Source organism: Hippopotamus amphibius, chromosome 9 (assembly GCF_030028045.1).
Source record: "Hippopotamus amphibius kiboko isolate mHipAmp2 chromosome 9, mHipAmp2.hap2, whole genome shotgun sequence".
Lineage (NCBI taxonomy): Eukaryota > Metazoa > Chordata > Mammalia > Artiodactyla > Hippopotamidae > Hippopotamus > Hippopotamus amphibius.
Window position 1 is genome coordinate 116,592,699 of NC_080194.1, and position 24,335 is coordinate 116,617,033.

Here is a 24,335-nt window from a genome sequence, read left to right on the forward strand (position 1 = left end):
AAGTCATGACCTTGTCCATCTCCTGTGCTGCATTCTTCTCTTGGGGGCAGTTGTGTGCTCTCCTGACCCCTAGTGGTTTTGAGGGGCACATCCATGGCAGCCCAGGGCCCAAGAAGAGCTGAACAGAACAAGGCGGGGGGAAGGGGCACGGACGGGCCCTCCGTGGTGTGCCGTGCCTCCTGCTGCTCAGGATCTACGGGCATAGAAGCGTCCTCCTTCAGGACAGTCACTTCTGTGTCTTTGCGTCTTACCATACCTGATGAAAACGAATCCTGGGTACCCTTAAAACACCTGGGATGCCACTCAGTGCAAATATGGTAACTAGTTGGCTCTTGCAGAGCCTTGGCTAGTAGGGTCCATTCAGTGCCTGTTTCAACATGCTCTCAGCTGGTTTGCCTTCATCTCCAAAGGGGCACAGTACACTCTGACCTTGTTACCCAAAGGGTACCTAAACAGCTCTGCTAGCACACACAGTCTTTGCAGACAGGATCTTAACCGCACCCACCTCTCTCCAGGAGTCCAGGTATGATATTACCTTTACAACACCCTCCCTTGCGGACATTTGTTTGACGCACTTGTTATGGATACATGAGTCCGCCATCTTTTAGTCCTTTGGGGGTTCTGGACGCAACATACTCCTTATTTACAAATTGTACTTAAGCCCATTTGTGCCGTTACTTTGAAAGGAGCCCACCTTGAGTGGAGGCCCCTCCAATGGCAGGTTCTAGAATCTGTCTAAGTTAAAAGCACCAGGCACTCCCCTTAGTGCCCTCCGAGACGCCTTCAGCGAAGAGGCTTTAGCAGCTTCTGCTCCTGCTTCCTGGAGTCTCTGGACTGCCCATGATGCCCATAAGTTGTCCTGGGGCTTCTGATGCAAGCACCTGCCCTCCTTGGCCCTGCATCACATCCATCCGAGCAGGAACTGCTGGCCACGCACTGGGCTCTTCTGGAAATAGAGTCTCTCCCAAACGGCAAGCTTCCATACCAAGCTGCCCATTATTCCTTGAGTCATGGAAGCAACACTCGCGCAAGCTCAGTATGGTTATCAAGGCCTCCTTGCTACAGGGTGGAGCCAAACCTGGGGCCTCTGGCACATCCTGCCTGTGGGTCAATGTGGCCTCCTGTCATCAGTCCCTTGCCAGATGCCATGGAGCTGGAAGGTGTCATCCCTCCCCCAGACCCTTTGGGATCAACTAAGTGACCATCAGTGAGTTCATATACTTTATGTTGTTGAGGACCACCTCTCTCTGCTGCTCACGTGCCTACTTCACTGCCTAGGGAAGGACTTCACCTACTGCCTAAAAGTCTCCGTCATCACCAAGGTTGACATTGATGTCACGGGGACTCTTTAGAGTCAATTGTGGTATAAAAGCCGTGAAATCAAGGTTCACTATTAAGTGCTGCCGTGATATCTGGTAAAATTGGAGGGCTTCAAATAGCCCCACTTGAAACTCCCCTCTGCTTCAGCTCCCACAGGTGAGGTCCCCTAGCCAAACCACCCTCCTTATCACACGGACCAGGCAGAGTTTATCTCGAAGGAGCAGCCTCCACTTCCCTGCCAGCTTGTGACGTTATGCAAACAGCCCTCCTGGGGGAACTAGAGAGCCCTCCACCCTCTCGTTGCTCCAGAGTCTTCCCCCTAGAGCCCGTTTGTTGACTCTGTTCCCAAGTGCAGCTTCCGTGTGGCCCTGCGAGGTGTCACCAGGTCCTCCTTCCCCGGGCTATGAGCACACGGGACTAAGAAACTGCTGTGGGGCCCACGTGCGCAGCGTTGGGCCCTCCCCATACCTTCCGGGTGGGAATGCCCTTCCCAACAATGGGGGAAGTGGAGGCAAATCAAACGCTTCTGATCTGCACATTTTGGAAGGCATTCTCCTGCTACCGTTAGGCTTACGGGCTTGAAATTATTCGGGTAATAGTCTGCTCAGGTTTGCAAGAAGTCACACGTGGCAGGAGGGTGGCCTCCGTGTGGGTGACAAGCAGGAAGTACGGCTTCAAAGGGAAGGCCTTGGTTCCTCTGTCAAAGTTTGGCTCCAGGCAGCGGGGACCCCTCAAGTAATTTAAAGCGGGAAAGTAACATCAGATCTTCATCTTAGAAAGGTCACCCTTCACAGCAATGGGCAAAATGGAGTCAAGGAAGCCCAAGAGTGGTACCAGCAAGACGAGTGTGGAGTCCACTGTAGTAGTCTGTGGAAGAGACAGGAAGGGAAGGAATTAGGGTCTATTTGGTGGTTGATTGGATATGGAGAGGGGGAGATAGATCAGTCATGACTCTGAGGCCTCTCGCTTGGGTGGCAAGGTGGACAGAGGTTTTTAGGAGATGATAAAAGGAAAGAAGGAGAAGAAGGGTTCTGAGGGAAGATGCGGAGTTCCCTTTTGGACATGTGGATTTTGAGACGCCTGTGGACATCCTGATAGAGATATCCGCAGACAATTCGATAAGTCAGTGGGGAGTCAGAAGGGGGAGGTCAGATATAGGTGTTCAGAAGTCATCAGCATCCAGGGGAATGTCAAGTGGATGGGCTTTCCCTGAGACCACAGGGAGAGTGAGAAGATGCAGTCAGCTGACCATGGTACCTTAGAGAGCATATCCATCCAGAAGTGGGCCAAAGAAGAAGTCACAGAGGATGCCGAGAAAGAAGAGTCTGATGTTAGGAAGGGAACCCAAGGAGAGTGGCATCCTCAAAAGAAAGAGGGTGGAGAGAATTTTAAAGAATGAAGATGGGGATAACATTGATCACTACAGAGAGTTTACGTAGATGAAAAAGACTACTTTCTAAGGCATTCCAAACTGCCTGGGACATTAATGAGACAAGATTTTGTGCCGCTTTCAAAAAGAAGTCAGTGCGGACTTCCCAGGTGGAGCAGTGCTTAAGAATCTGCCTGCCAATGCAGGGGACATGGGTTCGATCCCTGGTCCGGGAAGATTCCACATGCCACGGAGCAACTAAGCCTGTGCGCTACAACTACTGAAGCCCACACGCGCACCTAGAGCCTGTGCTCCGCAACAAGAGAAGCCATGGCACTGAGAAGACCGCACATGGCAAGGAAGAGTAGCCCCTGCTCGCCACAACTAGAGAAAGCCCTCGCGCAGCAACGAAGACGCACTGCAGCCAAAAATAAAAAATAAATTTATTTAAAAAAAAGAAGTCAGTGAGATATGAGCTGGTGACAAGAAGTAAAGAAGTTTTTTTTTCTCAGAAGTTTAGCTGTGAAAGGTAGAGAGAGAAGACGGTATCTGAAGGAGCAGAAAAGACAGGATTGTCAGAAAGGAGAGGATTGTTTGCTGGGAGAGACTTGGACAGGCTCTGAAGCTTAGGGCAAGAGACAGGCTGAAGATAAAGCGGGAAGGGAAAGTAATGCAAAGAGGTCTTGGAAAAAGTCTGAGTGAGCAGTTTCCGGGGTACCATGGAGCAATTAGCCTTCAGCTGCAAAGCTGGATCCCTTTTCCTATAAAACAAAAGGGAAAGGGAGAGAGTAGAGGTGGGTGGAGGGAAATGGGCAGACGGTTAAATCTAGCAAGGGGGTGTGGGAAATTGAGAGTTCTTGACTGCTGGCCTCAGATATCTTCAGGAGGGCACAGGCGTGATCATGCTTCAGGAAAGCGAGGAAGATTTGGAGCAGCTCTTAAGGAAATGGACAAGAGAGTTGGCCAAGGCCATTAGATCGTTCTGGGGCTCGAAACGGCTTGAAGCCTGATTAATTGACGCTAGTTAAAAGAATTAGGGTACATCCACACAGCAAACTAACTGCTGCTTTTAAAAAGAGGAAGATGGAACTCATTCCCATTTGGAAAGATCTCTAAGGTGCAGTGATTTTTTTCAGCAAGTCAGAGAATAATATATTCCGATATACACAAATATGCATATAGTTCTCAGGGGCCTCAAAGAATACAGATTACCAATAGCGTGGTTTCCCAGGCAATGAACAGAGGAGTGGGACTTAGCCAGGAACAGTGGACTTTCACTCTTAAAAATTCTATGCATCTTGTACTTTTGGACTGTTCACCTTTCTTCTTACACAAGGAGTGTGCACTTGTGTATTCTATCATTTTGAACATTAACGCAAGTTAATGTTTTAATTCTCCAAGATCTGCATAAGTACCTGCTCCTTGTAAAACATGAAAGCATCACAAACAGTATCTGAAGTGTGTGCCTTGACCACAGCCTCCAACCCCACCCATGCCCTTTCTCACAAGAAGCGCCACTGTTTGAAGTCGGGTGAATATCTCTGAAGCCCTTACAACACATTATTTGTAAAGAAAAATGTATTCATATTTTTCGTAAGCAACATCAAAATACATAGCTTTGTCAGTGACTTGGTTTCTTCAAAGAACATCTTGTCTCTGGCTGAAGAATCACCCATGGCTGTGACAGGCCTTTCAGCATGACTCCAGCCCCCTTGCCAGGGGAGAGCAGCAAGGGTGTGTGTGGGGGCAAAGCATCAGTAATGGCATCTAAAAGAAGATGCCGAGATCCATCTGGTTCAGGTCCAGGTGGGTTAATCAGAGAGATACCTGTGGGACATCGGTTCACATGTTTTTTTGAGTGTGGATCCGAGGTAGTTTTAAGACGTGGCACAGTTTCATCTAGTGTTTTCTTTCCTGGTGAATTGAGAGGTTTTGGATCCCGAGCAGTGGGTTTTCGTGGTGGGAGAGTGAGAAGAGATTCTGTTTCGAGGAATTTAACAAAGCATTCTGAAAAAGAATTCTTCGGCATTGACTGTTGATTTGGTTGCACAGGTGTGTTGGGGACACTTTTTGATCCAAGCCGGCCAGTCATCCACATGGCACCACCGCCTTGCTCTTGCTTAAAAACCAGATCCATCTCTTCCTCTCGGATTCCCAGAGTGTTGCCAATTATGGATAGCACTTCATGCCGAAGTTGTTTTGGTGTCTGAAAATACTCCACGAAGAGGTTCCTCATGAGGCTCTTGTCAATTTTTCCTTCTGCGTTACTCAGTACGTGCAGCAATTTCTTCTGTACATCATCCAGCATTTCCTGTTGGACCTCATTTTGTGTTTTCAAATCTTTAATTTTTTCTTCCTTCAGTTTCAAGGCAGCATTCGCTTCCTCCTGCTGTCCTTGTGCCGACATTAGTTTTCCCTCGAGATTATTTGCCTTTTCCATCCATTCTGCGACCACCGTCCTCAGGTTAACTAGTGCTTCTGCACACTGCTTTTCTTTGTCTTGGGAAATAGAAAGCTGTCGCGAAATGTCCTCTCTCTGCTTCTCCACGACATTCAGTTGTTCCTTCAACGCCTCTATCTGCAAACGGGCTTGCTGATGTTTCATTGCATTGGAAGATAGTAGGAGCTTCTCCCCCAAGGTGGTGACTTTGGTTCTTAGTTTAGCCTCTCTGTCTTGTGCGGCCAAAGCTTCTTGGCTATGAAACTCAGACGATTCTATCCCCCGCTGATGTGATATCTCCAGCTCCTGCTTTAAGGGTAGTTCTTTGTTGTGTAAATGTTGAACCTCACTCTGGAGGGCACGGTTTTCCATGTGTTTCCGTTTCAGTGCCAACATGGCTTCATTTCTCTCCTGTTGACACATAACCTTTGCTTCTTGTATGGATGTGACTGCATTTAAAAGCTGATTTAATTCCCCTGTCTTGCCTAGTTCTGTTTGTTCCAAAAGATACTCAAAAGTAAGTGCCTTCTCCTTCATTGCAACACATTCTAATTCTTTCTCGGTCTGCATCATAGAAATTCGTGTATTTGTCTCTTGTAGTGCTTGGTTTTCTCTTTCCTTTTCCCGATATGTTTCTACTATTTTTTCATTTTCCTCTTTTAGTGTACACATATCGAGTTCAAAGTTGACGACTCTCTCCTTCAGGTTTTTTACTGCCTGCCTCAAAAGTTCATTTTCACTCACTTCACTAGTCAGAGTTTCACTTAAAGAAAGTACTTCATCACTTTTTGCTTTGATTAAAAGCTCCTTTTCCTTAAGCAGGTTTTGCAAGTCATCTTGTTTCTCCTGTAGCTGCTTCATTTCTGGACCCATTTGCTCACATCGTTTTCTTTCTAGTTCCGAACTCTCTGCGATGGAATCAGATAATCTCTGATTATCTTCCTGGAGGGTTCTAATGGTTGCATCTTTTTCCTCCATGAGTTTTCTTAACTCTTCTATCTCTTCTTCGAGCAATGTAGACGATTCGCTCGGTACCTCAGGTTTCATTGCCTTCCGAGAGTCAGCTGACTCGGATGGAAGTGATTCATTGGAGAGGTTTGGTAAACTAAGGTCAGACATCCCCAACAGGATATCTTTGGTATTGCAAAGCTGCTCTAGGCTCAACTGAACTTCCTCTCTTTGTGCCTTCAAGTTTCTGAGTTTGATTTCATTCCCTTCATAAATTTTGATCAGGTCAGTACAGGTCATCTGTCGTTTAGAACGATCATCATCAACTACAACCCGTGCCTGAAGTTGTTGAAGCACCTTCTGAAGATGGGTTGACCCACGCTGCGTATTTTGTACTGTGGTCATCACCTGCACTTTCCACTCTTCCAGTATCTTCACTTGCTGTTCTAATCGATCACGTTGCTGTAGAAGCTCCTCAAACTGATCCATACAAACACCTCTCACCTCATCATCATTGCTGGACATTTGCAGTATTGTCAGTAAAGTCTGACACTTCTGAGTTAAAGCATCCATTTCCATGTATTTTTCTCGAGTGATGTGGGAGAAATTCTGAATTGTTTCTTTAAACATATCCGCACTGCTTTCAAATCTGGTGGAGAGTTCTGTATTTGCATCTTTGAGTTTCACGATGTCTGCTTCTTTGGCAACGATGGTATCCATCATTCTCAAGTTTTCCCAAGCCTTCGCATCTAAAGCAGCTAATATTTGTTCTCTTTCCAAAGCATACGCTGGCAATTGTTGTTGGCCCTGTCCATTATCTTGGTCACTGGAGGAAGCTGAAGATACTTTTATGTGAACAGACTGTATCTCCAAATCTTTTTGCTGGAGAAGCTGAGTTAGTTTACTAGTCTCACCCTTGGACAGCTGAGCAACCTGTTCAGTTAAACAGGTATTCTTCTCAGTTAGACGTTTAGTCTCCAATTTGTGTTCTTTTATTTCTTGTACGGATCTTTCAGTTTCGGCTTTAGATAAGTCATGCTTTTCACTTCCGTTGTCTGTATTAAGACTCTGAGCGTTTGTTACTTGGAATGTATCGGAATGCTCTGTTGGTGTGGGCTGGGATTTTCCGGGCAACTGGGTTTTGGGTTGCTCTATTGCATTTTGCAAAGTCTCGATTTCCTCCTCTTTGGCTGAATAGAGCGGATTGTGTTTAATAGTCGTCTGCTCGTGTTGGTACTTGGGATTTTTCTGTGTCTGCTCTTGTAAAGATCGAAGTAGCTGCATTTCACTCTGGTTTTGATCGTCACGTATCTTTGGATGAGGTTTAATCTCCAGATTATCTTCAGTTGTGCTCTGTTGAGATCCCTCAGATTCTAGTTCTACAATACTGTCTAGAGTTTTAGGGTCCATCATAGGTGGGGTTTCACTGTGTTCTTCCCTCAGTCGTTCCAATTCTTCTTTCAGGTGACTATTTTCTTCTTTCATGGATGCAAGACTTGTGTCTTTGTCCTCTATGGTTTGCTGCAAAATTTCCATTTTTCTTAAGGCTTGAGTATACGGCTCTAACTCCTCCTGAAGCTGTGAACTTCCTTGAAGGTTTTCAATAAAAATTTCTTTCTCTCTTATGAGTTGTTTCAGTTGCTGCTGCTCTTCTAAAGTAGATGACAAAATTTCCTTACTTTCTTTGTGCTCAGCAATCATCTGCTCAATATTGTTTTTGAGTTCTGATATTTCATAGTCTTTCTCTTGACTGAGTTTAATTAAACACTCGCGCTCCAGCTGTAAGGCACAGCTGTCTGGGTTATCTGTATCTGACAGTTCTTTGAAAGCTTGCTCCTGCTTCCTTTTTTCCTCCAACAGGCTCTGTTCAGCCCAACACAATTCTGCCTCTAACTGTCCCTTTTCCATTTCTAAAGGAATTAAATTTTCTTTTTGCCCATGCAACTCTTCAGTAGTATTCATTGTATCATCTTCAAGTTGACGGACTCTCTTGTTTTCATATTCTAGATCTTGTTTTAGTTTCCTGATGATGCTGTCTCCTTCACTGGGTTGTTCTGATTGCTCATCTTTCACCAAAACCACAGGCATCGTAGTTTTTTGTTTCTGCCTGTCTGACTCTTCTAACTCAGGGATGAGTATTTTCTTTTCAGTAGGACTCTCATCGAGTTTTCCTTCTTTGAGTTCCACATCACACCTTAAATGATGTACTTCTGAATCCGAATTCATGTCTCCTGTAGCTGTTCTTTTAAGGAGTTCATAGTCATTGCTCAATTTGACAAGTGATAGTTGAAGTTCTTCCTTTTCCTTATTTAACAATGAATTTTCTTTTTCTAAAACTTGGACTCGTTTTTGAAGTTTCAGGTTCTCTTCCATCAGATTTTTATCCCGCTTTAAGCTATGCAAGCTCATTTCATTTTCAGCATCAGACAGTGGCTGTTGCTGTCCAGGCACTTCTTCCAGGGATGGACTCTGTGGAAGAACTTTTCCCTTTTCTGCCCCAGCATCACTCTGCCTCCTAATAGAAGGCTGCAACTCACCTTTTTCAGTGCTTGCATTCCTTTCCTTTACCTGGTCTTGTTCCCCAATTAAAGCATCCCTCTCCTTTTCTACAGAAGATAGTTTTCTTTCAAGGTCTTTTACTCTAATCTCAAGTCCTTGGAGTGTTTGGATTTTCTTGGTGGACTCTAGTTTTTCAGCTTCTAGGACTTGCATAGCTTCCTGCATGTCATGAATCCTTTCCTCGTAGTCCTTTGATTGCTTTTGATGCCTGTGACTTATTTCTGCCAGTTTCTGTTGGTGAATGTCCTGCAGTACCGTCACTTCAAGTTGATGGTCATCAATGTCCTTATTTCGATTCTCTTCAAGTTGCTTGATGGTATTTCTCAGTTTGTAGATTTCCTTTAGATCAACGCTATCTGCTCCTTGTGGTGTAAAATTCTGAGCAAAATGTCTCCAATAGCTGACATCAGCCTCAAGTCTTACGACGTGTTTTGACAATCTATTGATTTCTTGTTGTGACCAAATTAGGTCCGCCAAGTCCATATCATCATCCTGCAAGGCTAAAGCATGCTGACTGATATCATAACCCAGGGAAGAGCGTACACTCTTTGAGGGCACAAGGCCATCCTCAAGATTTACTTCCTGGATGACCGACTGCAGCTTTAGCAACTGATCCTGTAGCTCTATCTGTCTTGCTGTAAGAAGTTTGATTTCTCCATCTTTCTGCTGTAATTGATGCCTGTAACTAGTAGCTTGCTGCCTTAGTTGAAGTTCTGAGGCTTCACACTTCCCTTTCAGATCACTATAAAGAAATCTAAGTCTCTCAACCTCTGAGGTGAAGACCAGCTGAGAGTTTTCAACCTCCTCTGTTGTAGAGTCAGGTACTTCTTCTACCGCTTCAGCTCCCTCCCTCGGCACATCTTCTGGGACACCAGAAATATGGTGTCTGAAAGATGCCACTGTACCACCCACATGCCCCAGGAAATGGCCTAAGCTGCCGTCCAGGCCACCCAACCAGGAGAACATTGTAGCGGGTCATAGAACTGACCTGGTCCGCTCACCGAAAAGCGCCCAGCCCAGTCGGACAATTCCGCCCACTGTCGCTGCGCTGCTGCCAGCGCGAGGTTAAGAATCAAAGCACAATAAGAGGTTTCTAGACAACAGGGGATTCCAAGGCTCCTGATTGGCCACACCCGCCTGGCAAGGCCCAGGCCTGGCCTGGCCCCTAACAAAGCACTTGCCTCCCCTCGGGCCTCTGCTGCTCCTCACGCCTTCGCAGCGCCGGGGTGGGCCCGTCTCCTCTGCTTCCGTGATTCTCCCAGTGCCCCCACCACCCCGGCCCCCCGGACGCGGCCGCCATCGCAGCCGCTCTGAAGGGTCCATCTCTGAGCGCCTGTTCGCAGAAAACACACCTTGCTTCTGACTTGTTTTTTGATATGGAATGATATTCAAGGTAGATTTTCATTAATAAAAGCAAAGCGGTACTAGAGTAATACTATTCAAATAGAAGTAAAATATATTTAATTGCCTTTGACTTTTTTGACTCAGCGGCATCACACAGCACACACTCTCCTGGAGCTTGTGAGTTTCCGGCAACCATCTTTTTTTTTCTTAAAAAAAATCGAGGCAAGGGCTTCCCTGGCGGCGCAGTGGTTAAGACTCCACCTGCCAAGGCAGGGGACACGGGTTCAAGCCCTGTGCCGGGAAGATGCCACTTGCGCAGGAACAATGAAGCCCAGTGCCACAATGACTGAGCCTGCGCTCTAGAGCCCCCCGAGCCACAACTTCTGAGCTCACAGTGCCACAGCTACTGAAGCCTGCCTGCCTGGAGCCCGTGCTCAGCAAGAAGAGAAGCCACCGCAATGAGAAACTCTTGCCCTACAACAAAGAGTAGCCCCGCTCACCGCAACTAGGGAAAGCCTGTGCACAGCAGTGAAGACCCAACATAACGAAGCCAAAACAAAGAAATAAAGAAATACATAAATACATACATAAATATCTTCAGAAGAAAATGGAGGCAAAATGTACACATGTTGACACGCATCCCTCTTGATCCGTGCATTTTGACAACTGTCTACACCTGCACATAAGCACAGCCCTGATAAAGGCTTGGACCATTTCCATCGTCCCACAGCTCCTTTCCCGGTCCACCCCGGCCCTCCGCCCCCAGAGAGCCCTGCCTGGCTGTCTAGTCCCGAGGATGAGTCCTGGCGGTTCGTGGACGGGGTGTCGCTCCGTCTACACTCTTTGTGTCTGCTTTGTCCACCGTGTGTGTGAGATCTAGTCTGGGAAGTGAGCTCACTATCCCTCGAGCGGGCGATCGCAGAGCGAAAGCACGCCGAGGTCCCAGTGGAGCGCGGGGCCCTCGGCGGCCGCACGTCGCCAGGCCCGGGGACCCCTGGGGGCGGAGGCGGAGGCCTGGCCGCGCGCTGCCCCGGGGCCTGGCTCTCCTCGCCCGCCCCGCCCCGGCCGGCCCGGCGGGCGGCGCCGCTGGAAGGGACGCGGCGAGGGCGGGGCCGCGGGCCTGAGCCGCCGCCGCCTCGGCCGGGAAGCGATGTAGAAGCCGCCAGGCCGTCCCCGTCCTGCCCGGCCCGAGCCCCGCGGCCGCCGCCGACGCCGCCACCATGAAGAAGCAGTTCAACCGCATGAAGCAGCTGGCCAACCAGACCGTGGGCAGGTGAGAGCGCGGGGCCGGGCAGCCCCGGGATGGGGGTGGCGGGCCCGGGGGTCGCGGACTCCCCGGGGGGTGGTGGTGGTGGCGGGGGGACGCGCCGGCTCCTCCGCGGGGCCTGGCCGCTCCGGCTCCGGCCTCCGCCCCGCCCGAGGCCGGCGGGGCCCTGGGCCGGGGGGGCTGCGCCACGCTGCGGCCTGGCGGCCGGGGTCTGGGCCTCCGCCTGGCCCCCCAGAGACCGCCCGGGCGGGTCGCGCCTCCCTGCTCCCCTCCCCCCGCCCCCGGATGCTACGGGGGTGCTGCACTTGGCCTCCCGGTCCTCCCCTCCCTCCCGAGATTAAGCCGGTCCGGGCTGCCCCCCGCGACTGGAACTCCGATCGGTCGTGTGTCCCAGGCTGCGGGGCTTGGGGGGCGGCATTCTCAGCCTTTCCGGGGTGGCCCCCCTGCCGCAGAGCCTTCACGTTTGCACAAGTGCATGGGGGCCAGTAAAGCAGCAGAGGGTCTTGAAAGCCCAGCGGGTCTGCCTCCGGAGTCTCAGGACGCCCTTTGAGGGAACTTAGAGGGGATGCCCTCTCCAGACCAGGGGCGCATATGCGCTGGACAGCTTGACATTGAAAAAAGCTGGAATCGGGAGAAAGGGATTCTGGAAGCGCCTAGCGCCCATTAAAAAAGACATTACTATTTTTTTTTTTTTTGAAACGTCTTCCTCACTTTGGATTTGGAAGCAGATCCTCCCCCATGGTGCTTTGGATTCCTTGACTGCTGGACAAGCATAGGTTCTGAAATGACAGAATAGCCCAGAGTTTGTAGATGATCAGGCAGTCGGAACAGGACTGGTTTGCGGGTTTGCGAGCTTCTGGAGGTGATTGTCATGTGCTGTGTTATCTGGGGCAGATATTTCAAGGTCTTCCAGGGCAGCTGAGCTGTATGGTAGCGATTTTGCTGTTTGTTCTGTGAAGAGATATGAAAGTGGGAATGTTTCGCAGCTTTTCTTCTTTTTTTCAGGAGCTGAGTCAGAGAGGGAGGTTGGTTGGGCCAAAGCACATGGGACACTTCTTTTTTCTGTGTGTGTGTGTGAAAATACTTTTACTTCCTCTTGAGTTTTCTAAATTTGCTCTTCGCTGTTTCGTTTCCCTCAACTTTTTGCTTGGTTTTGTTGTTTCATTCGTTTTGGTATCCCACCCTGTTAAATCGTTGTGCATTTATCCTATTGCCGGAGTTAATTTCTGTCCAGGCTGCAGGCTAGATGTGCCTCCTTTTCTGTTGTTTGTGGGAAGATGACAGCAGTAATGCTGAGAGGAAGGCAGACAGAGTATGAGGGAGAGCTCATGTTTCAACCAAGAATCTGTAGATGAATTACAAGGTCACTTCTGTGAGTTTTCTGTCCCTCTCAGTGTTCCTAGTAACATGCATCGTGGAGTCAATATTTAATGTGTGTCAAGATGCATTTATCAGAGAGTCATTTTGGCCCGTTTGTCCACTGTATCAGGCAAGTGATTTTTTTTGTTTAAACAAAGTTCTGAGGCTTTAAAAGCTACAAAGTTGTTCAGGGAAGCTGTTTAGGGTGTCTTTGGCCTCTGCTTCCTCCATAGCAGCTTCTCTCTCTACACTTTTAAATTCCAGCCATCCTTGCCTACTTTCAGTTTTCAGAGGAGGCTATGCTTTCTTATGTAGTAGCCCCTACCTGGAACTCTCGGAAGCTTCTTTCATCACACCTGCCCTAGGCCACCTCCTACTCTTCCTTCAGGTCTCCTTGTAAAGGTCTCTGCCTCTAAAAGGCCTTCCCTGATGCTCCAGCATAGATTGGATGTCCCTCCTTGGCCCTTTCATAATTCCATGGAGCACCTGTTTTTCCATAATGTAATTGCCTCTTTACTTGCCGGGTTCTCCATGAGACTAAACACTTTACGAGTTTGTGCTCTTTCTTCTTTGATTCCCAGGGTCTGCTGTGGTTCTGTCACATGGTAGATGCTCAATAAATATTGGTACGCGGATGTAAATCCAGTCCTCACTCGACTGCCCTGGTGATATTGGCCCAAGTCTGGGAAAATGAGAACTGGATAGAGTAAGTGATGTGACTCATCCTAGGACTATAATTCGGGCCCTGACCTTTGACTCTGTTTGAAAATCTTTATCGCTGGATGCGGTGGAAGCTGCAGCTATTACAGAGCTATTAAGGGTGTGGCAATTATGTACCTAAAGTCAGAAGTGTTTTAACCGGGGACCCTGTTGCTTTACTGCTGTCGATTTCCTAGATATACTTGTAGTTTTTTTTCCCACTTAAGTAATTGTAAAGGACTAAGGAGGAAAAATGGAGGCAGGAGTGAACCCGGAATCCTTATTGGGTAGAAGCAAATGGTTGGTGGGCACCAGAATCAGGCTTCTGAATGTATTTGGGTCAAAACAAAGACTAGAAAGCACACGTGAACTAATGAATGAAGTCACTTGTGTGAATGGCTTGCCTATAGCGTGTACTGTCAATTTCTAGAGTTCTAAGTGCTGTCTTGGGATGCAGTATTCTCTTTGCAGAATGATGACCTTGTGAGTGACCCCACAGTGAGGTTCCACCTGATGGACATGTGGGAGAATTAGGAATGGCTGGAAGGAGTGAGTTCTCATGATGCAGTTTGTTTACAGTGGGTGGATGAGTCTGTTTCCGAAGCTGGTTTGTGTACCACAGGGGCAAGGCTCATGAGGTGGTCTCCTGATTTGGGTGTCCCAAAGGAGAGAATGAGGATGGTTCCTTTTGTCCCCCTGCCTTTTGTTGATTCATCCATTCAACAGACACTTCTTTGGCCTAAAATGTGTCCCAGTGCATGGGGTATTAAAGAGTCAAAAGTGAATACGACTCAGTTTCTGCCCTGAAGGAGCTCAGTAGATTTGTGGAAGAGACAGGCAAGCAAAAAAATAATTCTATACCCTGAGATGAGTGCTTATACAGGGGTAGCTAATGCCAGTTCTTGTTGGATGGAGAGAAGTAGGCAAAAAACAGGACGAAGTCTGAGCAAAGCCTTTTGGCTTTGCTTCCATCTTCAAGCACTTCTTTCAAATTTCTCTTGTATTGATGTCTCTCTTGGTTGTAAGAAAACCCAATTCAAACTGCCATAAGCGAAGATGGGAATTAATTGGCTTATATGTGACCTCCAGAATCCAAAAGCAGGATGGCTGCAGCTTGGGCTGGATCCAGGGGTTCCACTCTTTAGACAAGCTGTGTCCACAAGGAGAACTCCCACCCCCATCCCCCTCTTCCATCATCCTCAGTTCCAGTCCCAGAGGGACAGAGAATACTTTCCTCCCAGTCACTGTCGCCAAAGGCCCAAGACTGACTCTGAGTGCTTCTGACCGGGTCATGCTTTTCCCTGGTAATGGGTACAGAGTCAACCCCATCTAAACCACGGGGACTAAGAGTAGGGGAGTGCTGGCTCCCCAAGGGAAACTGGCATGCTAGTCAGGAAACAAGAGACACCACCTTGTGTCTTTTGTAGTCTTGCTAAGAAGAAAGATACTTCGTTGTTAGAAAATCCTCGATGCAGATGATCCAGTGGACGCAGATGGTGATTTTGGGGAGGTGATGCCCTGCGTGGAGGAAGGTGGACACAGGATGAGGAGCTTGAGGAACGTTTAGTTATGAGATTGAAGTGTCCAGGAGAAAAGGAATCTGAAGGACTAACCAGGAGAGTTATTGCCTGGGTGAGGCTCTGGCAGGGAGTGTCTGCTTGGGTGTGGGTTTCTGCCTTGACTGAAGTACTCCCTGGAGGTTCAAATACTTTCCCAGATAGTTCACTTCAGATAAGCCAAGGTTATAGACTCAAATGCCTAGAGGGGCCAGACTGGTAAAATAAATGAGTGACTGAGGCCAGGGAAGGGTTGGGGGCATGCCCAACCCCCCCCCCCCCAATGGTCTCACCAAAGGGGCATGTGGGAATATGGGCCCAGAGCGACTCAAGCTTTGCAGCTTTCCAGAAAAGCCTGAAGTCTGGATTTTAATGAAAGTTAGATGGCATTCAGTGCAAACGAAACAATCACTGTGATACCACGTGGGGCTCAACAAACTATATCGGTGGCCAGATTTGGCCTGCGGGTCACCAGTTGGCAGTTGCTTGTCAAGAAGGACCTGGGGATTCAGGATTCCTGTTATTATTTTTCTTTTCTTCCCTGTACGTTACCCTGATATTACTGCATTCTCAGTTCTTTGGATGTGTTGAAAGGCTCGTTCTTTCCTCTTTAAAAGAAACCTTTAAAAGATTTGATAGTACTAATCATCAACTTTTCTCTAGTTGGTTTAGTTTCCCCAGTGCTGTACCAGAGCACCTGGCTTGACTCTCACCTACTGGCAATGATCATTTCTATTTCAGAAAGAGGGAGAATGACTTGCCAGGTTCGCACATCTGCCAAGTGGCGGAGGGATTCTGACTCTGGACCCCATGTGCTTCCGACTATAGCATCTGGGTTGCCTCGTCACAAGGGAAGAATGAATGTTTATTAAACATTTTTGGTGCCTATTAAGCTGCTGGGCTCGGTGCTTTGCATAAATTCTCGCACCGCATTGTTGCAGCAACTCTGAGAGGCAGTGTTATCTGTTCCTGATTTAATGATGAAGAAGCTGGAACTCAGAGAGGTCATGAAGCTCGTAAATGATGGAGCTGTGGATTCACACCCAAGTGTCTCATTCCAGAGCAGGTATAAGTCCTTACTTTGTGTGGGCAACTCTTACATGAGAAACCTGTTGTTTGAGTCGTGAGTGATGCTTTCTTAAACACCTGGAGGCTCAGAGTTGGATGTTGCTCTAGTCCAATGGCTCTTACCAGGCACGGTTTTGCTCCCCCGGGGGACATTTGGCAATGTCCGCAGTCATTGTTTTGATTGTCGTGACTTGACTGGGGGAGGGGTAGACAGAGGCCCGGGAGGCTGCTGCTTGTGCTACAGTTGCACCCGACCGCCTCCCGGTCCAGACATAGCTGGTCCCACGTGCCAAGACTGCTGAGGTGGACAAACCCTATTCTAGCCCTTCCAGGGTCTGGATGTTTGAATTATCCAAACCAGAGCTCCACACTGTTGCCTGCAGGCCAGAGATGTGTTCTCTTTGGCCTATGCTGTATTGACTGATTTTCTACACTCATTGGCTCATATTTAAAAATGAGACGTTTTCACATGAAAACCTGGACTTCCAGTTGCTTCCAAAATCTTGGAGGACCTGGCAGTGCCCGGCATCCCTTCCGCGTGCAGGTGGCAGGAGCTGAGCAGCCGTTGTCCCATCTGGGTGAGGCATGAGCCGTCCAGTTCGCCCCAGTCCCTACCCAGCCTGTCTTATTCCGTTCTGTTCTTTGCCGACCCTCCCTGAAGGTCACAGATGTCTAATGACCTCCTCCCACTCCAGGCAGGCGGTGCTGATTCTCCAGATGAGCCAGACACCCCTCTCCCCGCACACCCCCGAGTCGTGCTCTGGAGCCACAGGGACTCCGTCTTGTCTCTCTTCCGTGAGACAGCCCTACCTATGTTTGGCATCACAGACCGTATCCTTACTTTTGCCGGCATCACGTTCTACATCCCTCACCTCCTCTGCTGCCTCATTTTACCACACTGATTTCCTCCGAACAGGAATTCTGAGAGAGGGGAGGTGGCTGTGCTCTGCTTCCATCTGAGCGGATTCCATCCAGCCTCTGCATGGAGGAGGGGTGGAAAGGAATTTGGTATCTTTGCAGCTTCTTCTGAATCTGATCTTCTGTGGCCTCGTTACGTGCTTTACATATTGTGAAATCCTAGAATATCAAAGAGGGTATTTATAGGTGAGTGACAACTCATTGTTCACTGAAAAAAAAATAAAAACCAAAAAACCCCTAAAAGAACGTGGACTATAGCATCATGTTCAAATATCATATCGTGTATGTGAAGGCAGCATGTTATTCTACTATGGAATTACCTTCTTGCCAGTGATTCCCCGTGTGTACACTGCAGACCGGGCCCCCCCCAATATAGGGTCCTAGAGTCCGCATGTGCACTACACATTCTTGTCTGACTGCAGACGGTTTTGCATATATCATTCTGTTTCTCAAAGTCGGTAGATGCCATTATAATTAATCAAGCATAAATCCTTTTAAAAATATCATTACACTCCTATCTGCTTCGTGTGTGTGTGTGTGTGTGTGTGTGTGTGTGTGGTTTCTTAAACATAGATCGTAAAAGTATAACAGGCCCACGGTCCTTTATCCAAAACCCCTGGGGTCAGATGAGTTTCAGAATTCAGAATTTTTCAGATTTTAAAGAAAAGTAATCACATATGCTGTTATAAAATATCTCCAGTAGGGTCTGGGGCAGCAGCCTGTAATCGTCATACATGTTATTATTTCTATAGCAACATATATGAATGTATTTCACACTAAATGGAATCCTTAAAGATTATAAATAACTTCATGTTAGCTTAGGCCAAGTTATGTTGCCAAATGAGTTACAGAAAAATCTTTTTTTTTCTTTTTGGTTTCAAAGTGATAGATAAGGGATTATGGGCCTGTAATGTTCCTGGTGAGGGAGTCTGAAATTTTACTTTACATAATGTCTCTCATATTCCAAAAAGTTGGAAACCACAGTTATACTCTGTAAGCAGGGGTAACAAAGTCAAGTGCCAGAGCAAGTAAAAGTAATAAGTGATGTGGGAGATAGGTGTAAGGAAATAGGGGATGGTGAGGACCGCAGGGAACCAGTGAGTACATGTTCATTTACAGGGCTTAGTTGCTCTCAGCTCCAGCCACTTGTTGCCATGGTGAAATGTGGGTACATTGTAGTCACATCTCCCCTTTTTTAATGATATTCCGGAAGCTGATTTCTTGATATTTAAATGTCGGCAACTAAAAAGAAAAAGAAAACCAAAAGCAACCAAAACAAAACACTGTTTAGGCCAAAGAAAATATATCTTCAACTTTTATCCGGTCTTGGGCTGCCTCTTTTGACCTCTAGTTTAGAGACTAATTCTTATGGTATGAAAATTGGACCGCGGTGTTTTGGTAATGAACTTCTTCCCTTCTTCTTAAGGTGGAGACCAAATACTTGTTCTGTCATCATTCCTCATACTTTACACACATTACACATGTTTTGAGTGTATAATTATAATAAAACATAAAAAGTTGATAGGCATTTTATTTGATTATTTATTCATTCATTTCTTTATTTATTTATTTGCTGCATTGGGTCTTTGTTGCTGTGCGCGGGCTTTCTCTAGTTGCAGCGGGTCAGGGCTACTCTCCGTTGCAGTGCGCGGGCTTCTCAGTGTGATGGCTTCTCGTTGCAGAGCATGGGCTCTAGGTGTGTGAGCTTCAGTAGTTGTGGCATGTGGGCTCCGTAGTTGTGGCTCATGAGCTCTAGAGTGCAGGTTCAGTAGTTGTGCCGCACGGGCTTAGTTGCTTCACGTCATGTGGGATCTTCCTGGACCATGGATCGAACCCGTGTCCCCTGCATTGGCAGGTGGATACTTAACCACTGTGTCACCAGGGAAGTCTGACATTTTATTTTAGAATTGCCTTTTTTTCCAGCCAGTAGGAAGTTTTCTTTTTCATCTATGAATTTGAAACCTTAAAAGTTATTAATCTTGGAAAAGGGGATGAAAGCCCCGAGTTAAAATAGGAGCCTCTTTTTAAGTTAGGGAGTTAAGGGAGATTAGGTCCCAATGCCTCTACCTTTCCAGGGCTGTAGTGACCTGAAGTGACATTGCCCATCTGCCCTTGTATTCGGACAAGGACGTGTTCTTTCTGTCCTCTCTTCTGAGACCATCCCTTCCCCCCCTTCCCCCCAGTGATATCAGCCCCATAACTGCTACCACGTGGCTGACAGCTCTCCGTTTTATGCCTCTGGCCCTGGCATCTCTTCATCCCTAGATTGAACATCTCCACTTAAATGTCCTGCTAATGTTGAACTCATGAACTTCGTCCTCAAATTAGCCTGCTTTCCCTGGATTTCCTCGTCTATGAGGCAGCAAACTTTGGTCTGCAGGGCAAATCCTGCCTACCTCCCGCTTTGTAAAAAAGGTTTATGGGAACATAGCCATGCACCGCCGCAGCAGGACTAAGTAGTTTTAACAGTGACGGTATGGTCCGCAGAGCCTCTGCTATTTACCGTCTGTTCCTTTTACAGAAGAGTTTGCTGGCACTTGCTCTAGTGCACAGAATGCCACCACACCTACTCAGTCACCTGTCAGTCCCCCATCTCTCTTCCACGTTCTTTTTATTTTTTAATGTTTTTTAAGGACTTTTATTGAGATATAATTGACATACAATAAACTGCATATATTTAAAGTATACAATTTGATTTTTTTTTCTTATTAGTAATGTATATATGGCAATCCCAATCTCCCAATTCATCCCACCCCAACTCCCCCCTCACCCACCTCCGCTTTACCCCCTTGGTGTCCATATGTTTGTTCTCTACATCTGTGTCTCTATTTCTGCCTTGCAAACCGGTTGATCTGTACCATTTTTCTAGATTCCGCATATATGCGTTAATAGATGATATTTGTTTTTCTCTTTCTGACTTACTTCACTCTGTATGACAGTCTCTAGGTGCATTCATGTCTCTACAAATGTCCCAGTTTCGGTCCTTTTTATGGCTCAGTCATGTTCCATTGTATAGATGTGCCACATCTTCTTTATCCATTCATCTGTTGATGGCTGTTTAGCTTGCTTCCATGTCCTGGCTATTGTAAATAGTGCTGCAGTGAACATTGGGGTGCATGTGTCTTTTTGAATTATGGCATTCTCTGGGTATAAGCCCAGTAGTGGGATTACTGGGTCATATGGTAATCCCATTTTTAGTTTTTTGAGGAACCTCCATACTGTTCTCCATAGTGGCTGTATCACTTTACATGCCCACTAACAGTGCAAGAGGTCTCTTCCACGTTCTTTATTTTCCAGGCTCTCACCACCATCTGGCAATTCTGCCTCCTGAGTATCTTTTGACTTGGTCTCTGCCTCTCAGTGGCCATTTCCCCAATTAGCTTAGTTCAAGCTTTCATTTTTTTTTTCGCCTCGACTCACAGTTGTCTTCCAACTGGCTTTGCTGGCTTGAGCTGGTTGTTAACCCTTTTGAGGAACATCTAGTTCTCCCCTTACTTTTGACATAGCCAGTCACTGTTTTAATGATCAGAACTGTTCCCCTCTAATTAATTTTTTTTCTGATGAATTCTCTGGAGTTTAGAGTTAGTACATTTGTAGGAAACTAGTATTTATGTAGTCAGTGTACTGCCACATTGCCTTCTAACATGACAGTGCTATCTTTTTTTAAAATTTATTATTTATTATTTTTTAAATTTATTGGCTGTGTTTGGTCTTCATTTCTGCGCGAGGGCTTTCTCTGATTGCGGCGAGCAGGGTCCACTCTCCGTTGTGGTGTGCAGGCTTCTCATTGCCGTGGCTTCTTTTGTTGTGGAGCATGGGCTCTAGGCTCACTAGCTTCAGTAGTTGCGGCACGTGGGCTCATTAGTTGTGGCTCACAGTCTCTAGAACACAGGCTCAGCAGTTGTGGCACACGGTCTTAGTTGCTCTGTGACAGGTGGCATCTTCCTGGACCGGGGATCGAACCCGTGTCCCCTGCATTGGCAGGCAGATTCTTAACCACTGTGCTACCAGGGAAGCCCCAGCACTATCAGTTGTTTGCAGTACCTTTACAGCAAGTAGTGTTGCTTAGCAGCACACATCACTCTGCATGACATGATGAATACCACCTCTCACCATCACCCTAGTGTCGCTAGACGTTCTTTTCTACATTCGCTATTTATTTTAATTTTTTCCCCTAAGGTTGAAATGACCATTGACCCTATATTCAGATTTCCTTGTAGGTTCAAGTTTTCTGTATGTATCATTTGTTTATTTACTTGCTGTGGAATTAATGTTCAGTTGTCAATTTCATCATGCAGTTACCAATTCAGCTCAACCCATGTCAGATGCTAGGGGCTGGGGTTAAATATATAACCGATTCCTAGGAACCTGAGTGGGAAGAAGGGCATACAAGCAGATAACTCGAATATAGCCAGATGTACCTATTCCAGCAGATTTCAGGTGTTAATAATGAAATAGTAATGCCACATCTTGATTTATTCATGTATTTTAATATAAACAAGTCGAATGCATTACTTAATGAAAGCAGTGCTGGAATCTCGAGAGAGCATGTCTATGACGAGGTGCATGTTTGATATGTTTCAGAAGATAAAGCAGATTCTGTGGAAGATCTGACCCTGTGAGTCAAAAATTATCCGCACCCCGGTGAGTCAAAAATTATCCGCACCCAGGCTGAGTGAGTGAGTCAAAAATTATCCGCACCCAGGCTGTGGAATTTATAGAAGTTTGTGAGTCAAAAATTATCCGCAGGTGAGTCAAAAATTATCCTCACCCAGGCTGTGGAATTTATAGAAGTTTGTGTATAACCAGAGTGCGGATAATTTTTGACTCACCCGCGTATGAGAAACTGCTTTTGAATAGGTCGAGCCTATTTGTAGCAAATGATGTAAGAGAGTAGCATAGACACATTTACACTACCAAGTGTAAAATAGGTAGCTAGTGGGAAGTTGCTGTATAACACAGGGAGATCAACTCAATGATGGGTGATGCCTTAGAGGGCCAGGACAGGAAGGGTGGGGGGGAGTCACGGGAGGGAGGGGATGTGGGGATATATGTATAAATACAGCTGATTCACTTTGGTGGACTTCAAAAGCTGGTACAAGAGTGTTTAGCAATTATATTCCAATAAAGAGCTTAAAAAAAAAGAAAACAATATTCAGTTCCCCTCAGCCCTCCACGTTGTAAGGCTTGTTTCCTGTGTCCAGATATTTCATGTTAATTACAGCTTGTTGATGATTTGCAGAGGCCACTTCCTTTTCATCAGTCCTAAGTTGTTTATCTTCCTCTCCTTTCCCTCCATTCTTTTTTAGGTGTCTTATCAGAGATACCTTTTGGTCTAGTGGTCAATATGATCTCTCCTTTAATGTTTCATTAGCATTTCTTCTGTAGTTTCTGTGTTCCTCCACGTGAGTTAGCCAAGTTTACACCTCCTAAAGAGTTTAAGTGATAAATTGTAGACTAAGTAAACAGGTGCTCAAATGAACACAAATATTTAAATATGTAAATGTTCAGAACTGCACAGAAATTCTTGTATGCAACTACCAGCTGCCTGTCACATGGCAGCGTGAACACTTACACATCTATCAGCTTGGAGTTCACGTGGTCATTGGATACTCTCTGATGCATGGGCTGGAGTGGCCACTTGAACCCATGCCCAGGTACACCTTGGGGAAATACACCGGAGTATTTCTACTTTACTAGCTACAGTGAGTGCTAGGATAGATGGAGCATGGGCTCAGGCATGGGGTCTCTGAGGTATGCTTGGGGCTCAGTGAAGGCTTCTCTGACATGTGACACTTCAGCAGTCTTGATAACAGGCAGGAAGGGATGACAGGTGATTAAGAATTCCAAGAGGGAAGAGAAGTTCTTAGGGGAGACTTAAAACCCTGAAAATGTATCCTTTAACTTAATATTTTTTTGTCTATAAATTGGAAAAAGACAACTATATTTGTGGAAAAACAGATCCAGCTTAACAGTGGAAAAACTCTACCCAGCTCTTATTTTCAAATTAGGTAGTGAAAGGTTGTGTGTAGATCCACATGTTCTCAAGTCCAGAATGACTGTGGTATTTAAATTCACAAGCCCCTGGATGCATTTCCATTCAATAGGAGGAGTAAGTTGGTTCCTTAAAGCTTTAAGAAGCCTTCAAACCAGTATACTCAATTTTCTTTGCCTCATGTAAATGGATGGCCGTCTTGCCCCGGCATAGACAATTTTGCTGTACATTGAAAGTATTGAGTCATCATATTTCACAGTGTAACTTTTAGTTTCTTTAATTTTTGTTATAATTGTTCATCCCCTCCTATAATCTTTTCAGTACTCTCACTGCTTTTGCATTTTTGGACATGCTAGGGTTAATAATAATCCCCAAACAGCTCCAAGATGGCAGGACTCAAATACATCGTCACCCATGACCGTGAACACCAACTTTTTGAAGTTGGGCAGTATTTTTTTTTTCCTTTAAGAACTTTTATTCTCATACAATTGACATACAATAAACCGCATATATTTTAAGGGTACAATTTGATATATTTTTTCTTATTTGTAATGTATATATGGCAATCCCAATCTTCCAATTCATTCCTCCCCAACCCATCCACCCCTGCTTTCCCCACTCGGTGTCCATATGTTTGTTCTCTACATCTGTGTCTCTGTTTCTGCCTTGCAAACAGGTTGACTTGTGCCATTTTTCTATATTCCGCACAATATGTGTTAATATACAATATATGTTTTTCTGTGGAGTCGGGCAGTATTGATTGGCTTTTGTTCTCCTCTGTGGAAGACCATCATTAGAAAGGCTTCTGTTCCAGTTTTGGAGGGTGGGGCTCATGGTTTGAGGACCACTTTAGTGGAACTGGGGAGCTCTTACAGGCAGAAGGTTGAGAAAATTAATTGGGTGCTTTAGGAAGCCAACTCTGGCAGCAGGTGGAGTTAGGATTGTGGAGCAAGGGAAAGAGGAGAAGGTAAAAGAGACTAGCGAGGACGCTATGGCCACAGGCTGAGAGGTGATGGCAGCCAGAGCTAAGACGAGGGCATTGGAGGTTGACTGGAAAACATATTTAACACCACGATGTTTGAGGTGAAGAAAAGAGGTGTATGGTTAGATGTTATTTCCAGAAGTGGGTAACACCATGATTCTTCAGTTTTCCATTGTGTTATGATGCTTCTCTTTTTTTAAAAACACATAATTCTTATATCTACTCTTTTGGTTGGGCTTGCTCTTCCATTGATTTATGGCTTTGGTATGTGTATCAGGGTGTGCACACCAGTACTACACTGTTTTACTAACTGTTGATCTGTAACGTGTTTTATTTTTTTATCTTGTGCCAAAGTCCAAAATCTTTTTTTTTCCAGATCTTTATTGGAGTATAATTGCTTTACAATGTTGTGTTAGTTTCTGCTGTACAACAAAGTGAATCAGCTATATGTATACATATATCCCCATATCCCCTCCCTCCCCCACTCCTCTAGGTCATCACCAAGCATTGA

General features: G+C 46.2%; 1 protein-coding gene across 1 annotated transcript; it reads right to left on the reverse strand.

Moving 5' to 3' along the window:
• Window positions 1-4,310: 4,310 nt before the first annotated feature.
• LOC130861013 (thyroid receptor-interacting protein 11-like) lies at window positions 4,311-9,817 on the reverse strand. The gene has a single exon (XM_057749519.1). The coding sequence runs from the start codon at window positions 9,600-9,602 to the stop codon at window positions 4,311-4,313; it is 5,292 nt and encodes a 1,763-aa protein (XP_057605502.1). The 5' UTR covers window positions 9,603-9,817.
• Window positions 9,818-24,335: the final 14,518 nt, after the last annotated feature.